Consider the following 10,720-nt stretch of genomic DNA (forward strand, 5'->3'; position numbering starts at 1 on the left):
CACACACACACACACACACACACACACACACTAACATCCATACCAATGGGCTGTCAAGTGCAGCTGAGAGAAGCTGTGAGTGGGGCAACAACAATGGAGCCTGGGGGCTGCAGGGTGACCCCGAGGAGTCTATAATTCACAAAGGGGGTGGGCTATCATTCACACACACACACACACACACACACACACGCACACACACACGCACACACGCACACACACACACACACACACACACACACACACACACACACACACACACACACACACACACACTCTGAACAGATTCACAGGCAGTTCCTTATCACCTTGGAGGCGAAGGGGAGGAGGCAACATAAGAGCAGAGCTGAGGAAAGAGAGGGAAGACGATGGTTCAGGTTAAAGTTAAAGTTAAAGTTAAAGTTAAAGTTAGCAGAACACTAACCCTAGATTTACATAAAGTAAAATTATTTTTTATGTAAGAAGCAAAGTTCAGATCCATGAGGACAACAGTGTGATCTTTCATATATTCAGATTTTAAAATGCTTTCACTCTAAACCCTGCGCTCGCTCTCAGCCCCTGGTTTTACCTTTGTTTGCTCTGCTTGTGCTCAAACTGTGAGTTTCAGCTCTTCTCCTCATGCTCATGCTGATTCTGTGCACGTGTGAAACGTCTGATTTTGATTTATTCATTTATTTCTACTCATGTAATATTTTGGTGCCTCTCACTTTGGTAGAAAACATTCCGCAACACATCTCGTTTCACTTTCATGCAGATGATCCGTGATTATTTATCTGGTTCAAACCAAACAAACTGAACTTTACATCCGTTTGTCGAGTGTCCAGGACGACAGCAACTTTCACAGGTTCGGATCTTTGCTTCATCACAAACTACACAAACTCTTCTCATGTGTTCACTTGGGGAAAATTGTTAAAAGCCTGTGGCAAATAAATTAATTCAGAAAAATCTTAGATAAAAAAACCTGCTCAGTTTTTTATGAGATAGAATATTAACAATATTGTGTGTGCCTGTGTGTGTGTGTGAGCCTGTGTGTGCTTTTACATGGTTACTAGTGTCTTTGTGTATTAGAAGGTACCACACAGAACCGAAACTAAAGGAGCAAAATACAGACATTTCACACACACACACACACACACACACACACACACACACACACACACACACACACACACACACACACACACACACACAGCAGTTTTCAGCTCATTAAGCAGAGGGTTGCGTGTCTAATCAGGTTTTGTGTGAATGCTGCAGGGTCATTATGATCTAATTTACCTTTAGTGGTTATTCAGCTGGGCAGAAAGGGAGGGAAGAGGAAGGAGGAGGAAGGAGGGAGGACGGAGGGAGGATGGAAGGAGGATGGAGGGAGGATGGAAGGGAGGATGGAGGATGGAGGATGGAGGGAGGAGGGAGGAGGATGGAGGGAGGATGGAAGGAGGATGGAGGGAGGATGGAGGGAGGATGGAAGGAGGATGGAGGGAGGATGGAAGGAGGATGGAGGGAGGATGGAAGGGAGGATGGAGGGAGGATGGAGGGAGGATGGAAGGAGGATGGAGGGAGGATGGAAGGAGGATGGAAGGAGGATGGAAGGAGGATGGAGGGAGGATGGAAGGAGGATGGAAGGAGGATGGAGGGAGGATGGAGGGAGGATGGAAGGAGGATGGAAGGAGGATGGAAGGAGGATGGAAGGAGGATGGAAGGAGGATGGAGGGAGGATGGAGGGAGGATGGAAGGAGGATGGAAGGAGGATGGAAGGAGGATGGAGGATGGTCCAGGTCTGGGTGGAACTTGTTCAGCTCATTTGTTCTTCACACTAACAAGGATTTATGTGGATTTATGTGTAATTCATGTATTTGTCCCATGAGTTTCCCTCTGTGGAAAGGTTAAAGCTCTGCTGCTGAATCCTGGACCTGAGGAACGTAGAAAACTCTTAACGTGTATTAAACTTAACTTTACAGTTAATCTGTTTCCTAACGTCTTTTTCTCGTTATTATCCCACACTGGGTTTAATCAGATGATTATTTACGTCCCTGTTCATCTTGCTCCTCCATCAACTTTTGTACTTTTTTGCATAATCATAATTTAGATATAAAGACTTGGGTTAAAAGTAGTGATCAAAATAAATGAAGAACGAAACTTAAAGGATTAAATAAACCACATTAAAAGATGTAGGAATGTTAGATATAACAGAGAAGTAAACTTGTTAAAGCTGCGATTTAACAAATGAACAATAGTGTTGCTCTGTATCTGTTATCATAGAAGTTCAAAAACTAGTCAAACTTATCCAACACCCAAAGATGTTAAATGAGAAAAACAACCAAGAGAAACTAGAATGTGACTCATAGAAATGTATGAATAAATAATAAACTATAGAAAAACAGATGAAGCCTTTTTCCATCACAACCTTTATATTTACTTTTTCTTTTATATGTCTATGTTTTTAATTATTTATTACTTCATTTATTTGTACTTAGCCCGTGTCATTTTGTCCTTCACACTAACTGACCTTCACTCTGGACCCAGAAGCTGGTTAAATTTCATGGTGCAGGAACATGTATAAACATGGGGTCCTGCCCCCCCCCCTGAGTGTGTTAAATGGGTTAAAGAGTCGGTGTCGTGGAGCAGCAGTGTGTGTCCTGGTCAGCGTGCACGGATAAAGGCTCCATATGTTACTGGTCAGTGAGCTCCAGCACCCGGCCAGGAGGGACGGCCGCCTGCCAATCAAACACAGCAACAGGGAGGAGTCGCACTCAATTCAGCTCCTCGAGAGAAACAAGCTCAGACTGTTTGTGTTAAAGTTGATTTATTCAGATTCAAACAAACCTCTGATCGTGTTTCTGCGACTCCAGGTCGAGCTCCCGATTGGAGTCAGGTCGCAGTGATGTCTTTAATCTAGGGCTTCACAAAATAAAAGAAACCAGACGACAGTACGAACCGTTACTGCTCTTTACAGAACTTTAACAACGGAGGTATTCTGTGGCCAATTCGCCAAAATATCTGACTTTTCATGAACAAAATAAAAACTGCGTGGCAGCAGCAGACCTCGTCCAATCCAAACCAACGAGGCAGAAACATCATGTTGTCATTAGAGGCGTGTGATTGGTGACAGGAATGACATGTTGTCCAGGGTGAGACGCGACCCAGAGAAAGAAACTCGGATCTGAGCGCCCTTCTAGTTGAAATAGATCTTTCCCTCAGGACTGTGCCACTGGGCCTATTCCTGTTGTTCCTCCTCTCTCCGACGCCCATTAGAATCAAATGGAATGTAAATTGTTTCATCACGAACCCTCTCAGCGTAGCTAAGTCATCAATGTGAGTTTCCAGCGCCTCCATGTGCTTCATTTCCAAGCACTCGTATTAATCTTTTGTAAAAACACTTGAGCGTCCCCGCTTGTCCGTGTGCACGCTGGACTTGTGTTTCCTTTCAGCTGCTGAGAGAAGTCATTCAGCGACCATCATTCACTCAAACCGCTCGGCCACAATGCCGCTCCGCCGCAAATCAAAGCCTCGTAATGATCCCATTCTGCCGACGCTGAATCTGATCCATGTGTAATTCTTTGGGAAGCTTTTGGCACATTTGATGAGGAGATTAGAAGAAACAGAAAATCGGTGGAAGATGAAAAAGGGGGGAAAAGGGAGAATAGTGGCTTTTCAGGGTGTTTACAGATTTCAGTTGTGTCCCGGGTGTTGAGCGCCGGGTGTGTGGTCGACGCCTTCAAGTGCCACTTCACCGTCACATAGGACCTGAGCTCTGATCTGCTGAGATCTTTTCTGTGGACCCGTGTTTTAAACCCCGTGTTCTCGGAGTTATAATATCTGTGTTATGTCACGTTAAAGGAATTTCAGAAGGATTGGAACCAGCAGCTCATAACAGACCTGCCCGGTGGGAATAAAGCACCAAACCACCAGGAATCATCCAGACACTCGCACCGATCCTTCCCATGACCCAGCGGCGCCGGGTCTTGACCCGCTGGATGGTCTGATCGCTTGACCTCAATTTGCACTTCAGACTCACAGCAAAAGTAAAAAAGCACAGAAACACAGAAAGTGGTTTTCAAAGAAAAGCGACGATTTCCAAATCCCCTCAATCTGAACCCAGCGTGCTGCGCAGGGTTCTGTGGGGACGGGACGTGATTGGTCAGTCCGGTGTGAACTTCGACCATCAGGGACGTCAGATGACCACAAACAACCACTTGTGTCCAGGGGCCTCATTTAGATCCACTACCCACTTTCAGACCCCATTTTGTGTGTGTACGCCACTTCTCGTATCTATGATAACAAACCTGAGTCCTGCTGTTTTATAAACGAGGCCCCGGACGTGTCAAATCTTTATTTGGATCTGCAGCAAATTACACAAACTCAGAAACATCAGTCCCCTGAATATGTCTGACTTTCTTCATTAAGATCCATGAATTATTCTCAAAAATCATTTTTCCTTCAGTAAAATATTTGAGAACATCCATCCCCAGTGTTAATAGAAAAGTAACATTTGACCACATGGGGGCGCTGTGCACATACTCATAGAGTCTCCAGTGATGAACGAGACATGTTTTTAGTAAACAAACTTTTTCCTTCTCTCCACAAACACTTCTGGATATTTCCCCTGAGATTTATTCTAAATATTTTCAACCTGTTCAATGTTGTAATATTATCTTACTTTTACGAATACATGTGTGTATTTTCTATATGTTTTCTCCCTGTTAAGATTATTGTTGTCCTCCTGTGCAGAACCCTGATCATAGACGAGAATCTTGTGACTGTTCAGATTCTAGTTTCTGTGGATTAATTGATTAATTTTATTTCTTTGTTACTGTTATATCATCATTTTACAAACTCTTGTGAGTTTCTCCTCCTGTGCTCGTCGTGCTGTTTCCTGAGCAGCAGGTGAAATCATCTGATTGAAATCAACATGAGTGTGGTTTGGTCCTCTCTCATCTTTAACCTCGTTTCTTTAGCAACAGACAAACAACACAAGCAATAAGCAGCCACACACACATTCTGTACAGTATTTAATCTGTGTCTCACAGCGTCTCAGTTCCCTGAATGACGTCTCGTATTCTCCGTGTGTCTTCCTGCAGCGCCTCGTTGTGAGGGTCGATCTTCAGAGCAGCTTGGTAGTCCTGAAGTCCTGAGGAAACACGTCACAAACAAATGAGCTGACGGTCGTACCTTCATCATCCTGAGAAACAAGCAGCACTGATGTGTTGCTTTTGTCTTTAAACCCAAATCAAAGGTGTTAAAATTCAACTGTGTAAAGTGTAGAAACCTTCGGCGTAGAGCTGGAGCTGACAGAAAGCTGAGCCCCTGCGCACGTGGGCTCGGGCCCTGGCTGCAGCGTTGGCAGCGACCGGTGGAGTCAACAGATCCAGAGCCTGCAGAGAACCGGGAGCAGATGTTTACACCAGTTTAATACAGCTGTGGTGTCACAGTCACTCAGAGTCACTCAGAGTAAACTCAGGCTGAAGGTGGTGATTTCAGTAGAAGCTGAATCACACGGTTGAAGTTAACATCATGGAGCTGTCTTTAGTTACTCTATGTATTCTTACTTTGCACAATAAGATTCCAGGAAACAATCAACTCATAATCTATGATGTGAACTGTGCTGCTTTTGCTTTGTGTAACAGTCTGTGTCACAGGGTTCATCCACCTGCTGCCTACATTACCCAGAATGCAACGTGACAAAAGAGTGAAGTTTCAGACTTGTAGTCTTCTACTGAGCCTCTAAAGTCCTGAGAGATAACTGGCTTGAGAGAACAAGTTATTTATCTGCATAATTTCTTATCTGCATAATTTCTTATCTGCATAATTTCTTATCTTATCCACACAAGGAAATAAAATCCCCTTTCATGACGGCAGATCACCTACTGAACTCAGAACATTTCAGTCCCTGTTTGCACAATTCTTTACATAATTAAAAAGATTTCCACTCAGGTAAGACTCAGAACGGAAAATATGTGAATAGAGGAATTAAACAGGAAGTGTGTAACTCAAAGGGCACTTGTGAAAAATACATCAAATAATGCAACACTGAGAAAGTGAGCCAGTGAAACACAGTCAGGTGAAAACGTGCCTGATGCTCTGAGCCACAGCTCAGCTGCACCAACACGTCACGTGAACACACACCCTGTCGTTTATCTTGACTCTGTCCCAGAGACACTGTCCTGGCACCAGAGAGAACCCAGGACAGGACGCACTGTTTCCTCCTGTTCCACTAAAATGACAGAATTATTAATAACAGCAGCTCCAGAGGGAACCGCTGAGCGTCAGTGTCGCTGGTGGAGCGAATCCACTGAGATGTATCACCTCCTCCAAGGAGGATGAGTTTCTAAAGGTTCCATTAAAACGAGTGAGCAGACCAACACAACTTAGTGGAAAGATATAACTTGAGGCAGGAAATTTTGTTGTGGAACCAGGATTTTATTTTCTCTTTCTTTAACATTACGAGGGCATTTTCACCATCATCCCAGGGAATAATCTCTTCTGATCATTTAGAGGATTGATATCGACGAGTGTGTGTAGTTTAGTGCAGCTTGAGTGAATTTAAGTTTGAAGGAATGAACTCTTTCGTAGTTTCTACTTTTTACTTTCCCCTTTGCTGCAGTAATAAAGGATCATCTTATCGCGTCTCATCTCCTGTTTGTTTGTGGGATTTGTTCGTATCATCTTCATCCTTTAACATGATTAGACACTAGTGAGGTCAAAGGGGCTCCTGCAGACAACCCCCCCCCCCCCCACTGGAATGTCTCTCAGAAGAGCTCATACCTCGGCCAAGGCCCAACAGACCAACATTCAATTCCCTCGTGTTTGTTTGGACATAAAACTGTTGAAGACACAAACTGTTGATCCTCTGATGAATCCACATGATCTCAGCGATGTACTGGTTCTAGTTTCAGGTCTGTAGCTCAGTTACTGGGCAGCAGCTGAACATAATCCTACACCACATGAAACCACGTTCAGATCCACTAGATCCAGATTTAGATTTAAACATATCAGTCACCGACATGTGCCTGATTGTTTCCATCAAGATCCAGGAATCATTCTCTGGGAAATCAGTGAAAATATCACTATTTCATAAAGTGTTAAATAATATCCGGGACTGAACCAACATTTAATGAGTTATTTCTCATGTCACGTCCCATCTTTCCATCAAGTTTACTGCAAAACTGTTTGGTAGTTTCAACAAACACACAAACCAACAAACACACAAACCAACAAACAAACACACAAACCAACATTTAGGGGTGAAAACATAACCTCCCCGGTGGAGGTAATAATTCAGCTCACCTCTATAAATGAATGACCATGACCACATTGTCTACACATTGTTTTTGGTTAGTTTAGTGCCTTGTATTTCTTCTTCTGCACCTCGTGCACATTTCACATTGATTGTGTTGAGATTTAATGACAACAACAGTGACCCACACAGCAGTGATCAGGCAGTAAAGGCACCAGCGAGCAGCTTTGGTTTGATATACTCTGGAACACGCAGCGGAGAACAGACGGGCACAGATGATGATGTGAAACTCAGGTACAGACCTTGGAGGAATCCTCGAGGGCCTTGTGCAGGTTCCTGAGCTTCAGATGACACGCGGCTCGGTTTGAGAACAGAGCCGGCATCTGCCTGTTGAGCCTGATCGCCAGGTTGTAGACGTTCACTGCACTCAGGAAGTCCCCGGCCGCAAAATACTTACTGAAAGAGTCAGTTCAGACGAATCAGAGAAACACAAGGGCTGTTAAATCTGTAGAGGAGATTCTACATGAAGAGCAGGGACTTCACTTACTCTCCCTTGTCCTTTAAGAAGTCAGGGTTCCTCTCCTCCTCCTTCAGGTCCTTCAGCTCGTCAACATCTGGATTTACCGCACGTCGGGCTTCAGCTTGTTTCCTGAGCCACTGATGGTTGTAAAGTGAAAACACAAAGCAACGGAGCGAGTTAACACAGAAACATCTTTGAGGAAACGTCTTCGTCAGACCCGTTACAGAGTTTTCTCTAATAAAGACCAGAAAGTCCGAGCCAGGACTCGTGGAGGGAGAGTAATAGATATTTATGGGAGCGATGCCACTTGGCAGAAGAAGAGCACTATTGACTGTGAGGAGCCACAGAAACAGTCCTGTCAGCAGAGTCACTGGGAGGCGAGGCCAAAGTGTCTTCATCAAGCTGCACAACTCATTTCATCCTCAGTGTTCGCTCCTTATCTTCTTCTCCTGGACGACCTCGTGAGCGCCTCCTAGTGGTGGATGGTGGTACGGTGGTTAGTCCCATCCCAGCGAGAAGGCTCCCCGTTCGAATCCCTGCTGTGGTCTTTCCGTGTGTTCACCCCATGTCTGCGTGTTTTCTCTCCGGAGCTCTGTTCAGAATTCTTCATATAAACTCTAGTTTTAATAACTTCTAAGTCTTTTTAGCTGATCGACAGTTCAGCATCGAACCCGCTCACCAAGGTTACGTTATTTTTCATCCCTCCGAATAATCTCCTGCGTTATTCTCAAATCGGCTCATTCGGACATTATCCAGAGGGGCCGGCAGGAGAAACTCCGGAGAACCTACTTGAATGTTTGAGTTCTCACATGCTGCCCCTCTGGATAATTTCAGGAGATTACCCAGAGTTCAGTGCAGGTCTGAAAGCATCGAGACTCAGCGTGAGGAGAGGGAATGAAACATGTTCACAGCCACTTCACACTCATTTGAATCCAGCTGCTGCTTTAAGGAACATATTCAATATAAAACATATTTTACTCGGTGCTGTGTGAGGAAGAGGAGACGACTCACCTCTTCCTCTTCTTCAACTCTTGACTCTCTGAGGGCTGTTGGAAATACTCGAGGGGTGAACATGACCTGAATGTTCCCCGTGCGTCTCGGAGCAGGAACGTCCGCTGGTTTCTTCTGAGTCTTCACTTCTCGGACACTTTGACCTGGACACAGACACACATTTATTATAATAGACACAACAAACTGAAGTAGGCACAGATTTGATCAAATAGGAAATTACGAACCTGATTTAACATTCCTTCCAGTTTCTTGCTTCTCAGTCAAAGCCTTCAGATCGTCTCTCTGACGCCGGAGTTCAGCTTCGTCCTCAGCTTCTCGTCTCTGTCTCAGCTGCCAAGCTTCCAGCTCTGCTGTGGTTCTCGCTCGCTCTGCGTCCTTCGTCTTCTGGACGCTGTCTCTTGCCTCCTCTTCAAGCTGTGATCAGGTAAAACAAACGATGACATAAAAGTCCTCCTATGTCAGTGCAGTGTTGGGATTTGGACGCCTGGTGATATTTTACCCTCATCATCGTCTCCAGTGCATATTTCTTCTCTGCTTGCTGCTTCTCTTTCTTGGATCTGGACTCTGAGGAAAGCTTCTCCTGGTATTTCAACAGAGCTCGATCCCTGATCTCCTTCTTTTGGGCTTTATCATCTGAAACACAAAGTACTAGAAGATGACTTGTATGTAAAAGCTTGGTACTTTGAGTGACGCACTCAGACGAGCTCAAGGCCCGACAGTCTGCTGACGAAACCACATTTAAATCCACTCGATCCAGGAGGGAAAAGGGAGCTCTCACCTGTGTTTATCGTCAGATGATTCCAAACCTTCTTGTTTCTCTTCATCAAGTTGAGGATCGCGACTCCGTTTCCCACCTTTGCTGAGCTCCTGTCATCGTCCACAGGTTCCAGCAGGAACGCTTCAAACAGATATGGTGGGTAATGCACCTGAGTAGAACATGGAAGACGTATTATTAATTATTAATTGTTCTTGTTTTATGAACAAGTAACTTGTTATGATGATAAACATCAGGATTCTATCTAGAAATATCATCATCCAGGTTGTTGATGATTCAATTGTGGATAGAAAAGATAGATAGATAGAGAGATAGATAGATAGATAGATAGATAGATAGATAGATAGATAGATAGATGGATGGATAGATAGATAGAAAAGAAAAATATATAAAGAAAAAGAAAGAGACATATAGAAAAGAAAAGATAGATAGATACTTTATTGATCCAGAGAGAAATTTAAATAAATGTATTCTTTCATTACGATTATAATATTTTGCTTCACATTTAATTCCTCTAGCATTGACAGGTTGTTTTTATGTGTAAAGACTGATAAAGTTATAAATATGTGATCATTATTAAGATGATTATAAGTTTACCTTGATGTATTCGTCTGTGGAGACGATGTCCACCTTCTCAGCTTTAGCTCCTTTCAGAGGAACGTGAATATGAACAGTGGAGTCAGTCTGAGTCCAGGAGTGATCCGACACCAGCAGAGGCATCTCCTTCACAGCCACGTGCAAACCTTCAGCGTCAAACACAGAGACACAGAGAAGGAGCTGGAAACTCAGGGGAGCCTTCTTCCGGGTTCTTGTGCCGTTTGGCGTCTCGTTGCTATGGCGACCAGAGAGGTGGCGGGGCTGACGCTGCCTTCGCGTCGGTCGGGAAAAAATCTGAATCGTTACAAACCAGTTTAAAACCAGTTTAAAGCCAGTTTAAAGCCAGTTTAAAACCAGTTTAAAGCCAGTTTAAAGCCAGTTTAAAGCCAGTTTAAAACCAGTTTAAAGGCAGCGTGTTGTGAGCATTAGCTGCACCGCGGGAAGGAGAAACGTTTCACTTCCTGCGTCTAATGTGAATCGAGTTCAAGTTGTAAAACGAGCCGTACCCTCTTTTCGGCAGTAGGTGGCGCTATCACTATCACCACATACACACTAATGGATCTGTTATTTGCAACAGTCGAAGACA

At 44.1% G+C, this 10,720-nt stretch overlaps 1 protein-coding gene across 1 annotated transcript; it reads right to left on the reverse strand.

The window, feature by feature from the left end:
- Nucleotides 1–4,902: 4,902 nt before the first annotated feature.
- Nucleotides 4,903–10,354, reverse strand: dnaaf4 (dynein axonemal assembly factor 4). The gene is made up of 10 exons (XM_034587931.1): nucleotides 10,135–10,354; nucleotides 9,541–9,688; nucleotides 9,262–9,395; nucleotides 8,987–9,176; nucleotides 8,763–8,905; nucleotides 7,779–7,888; nucleotides 7,534–7,687; nucleotides 5,264–5,369; nucleotides 5,004–5,125; nucleotides 4,903–4,922 (listed from the first exon to the last, which is right to left on the reverse strand). Exons 1-9 carry the CDS (start codon nucleotides 10,255–10,257, stop codon nucleotides 5,019–5,021), a joined length of 1,215 nt encoding a protein of 404 aa, XP_034443822.1. The 5' UTR covers nucleotides 10,258–10,354; the 3' UTR covers nucleotides 4,903–4,922; nucleotides 5,004–5,018.
- Between the last annotated feature and the right edge of the window lie 366 nt (nucleotides 10,355–10,720).

This window comes from Hippoglossus hippoglossus, chromosome 6 (assembly GCF_009819705.1).
Source record: "Hippoglossus hippoglossus isolate fHipHip1 chromosome 6, fHipHip1.pri, whole genome shotgun sequence".
Lineage (NCBI taxonomy): Eukaryota > Metazoa > Chordata > Actinopteri > Pleuronectiformes > Pleuronectidae > Hippoglossus > Hippoglossus hippoglossus.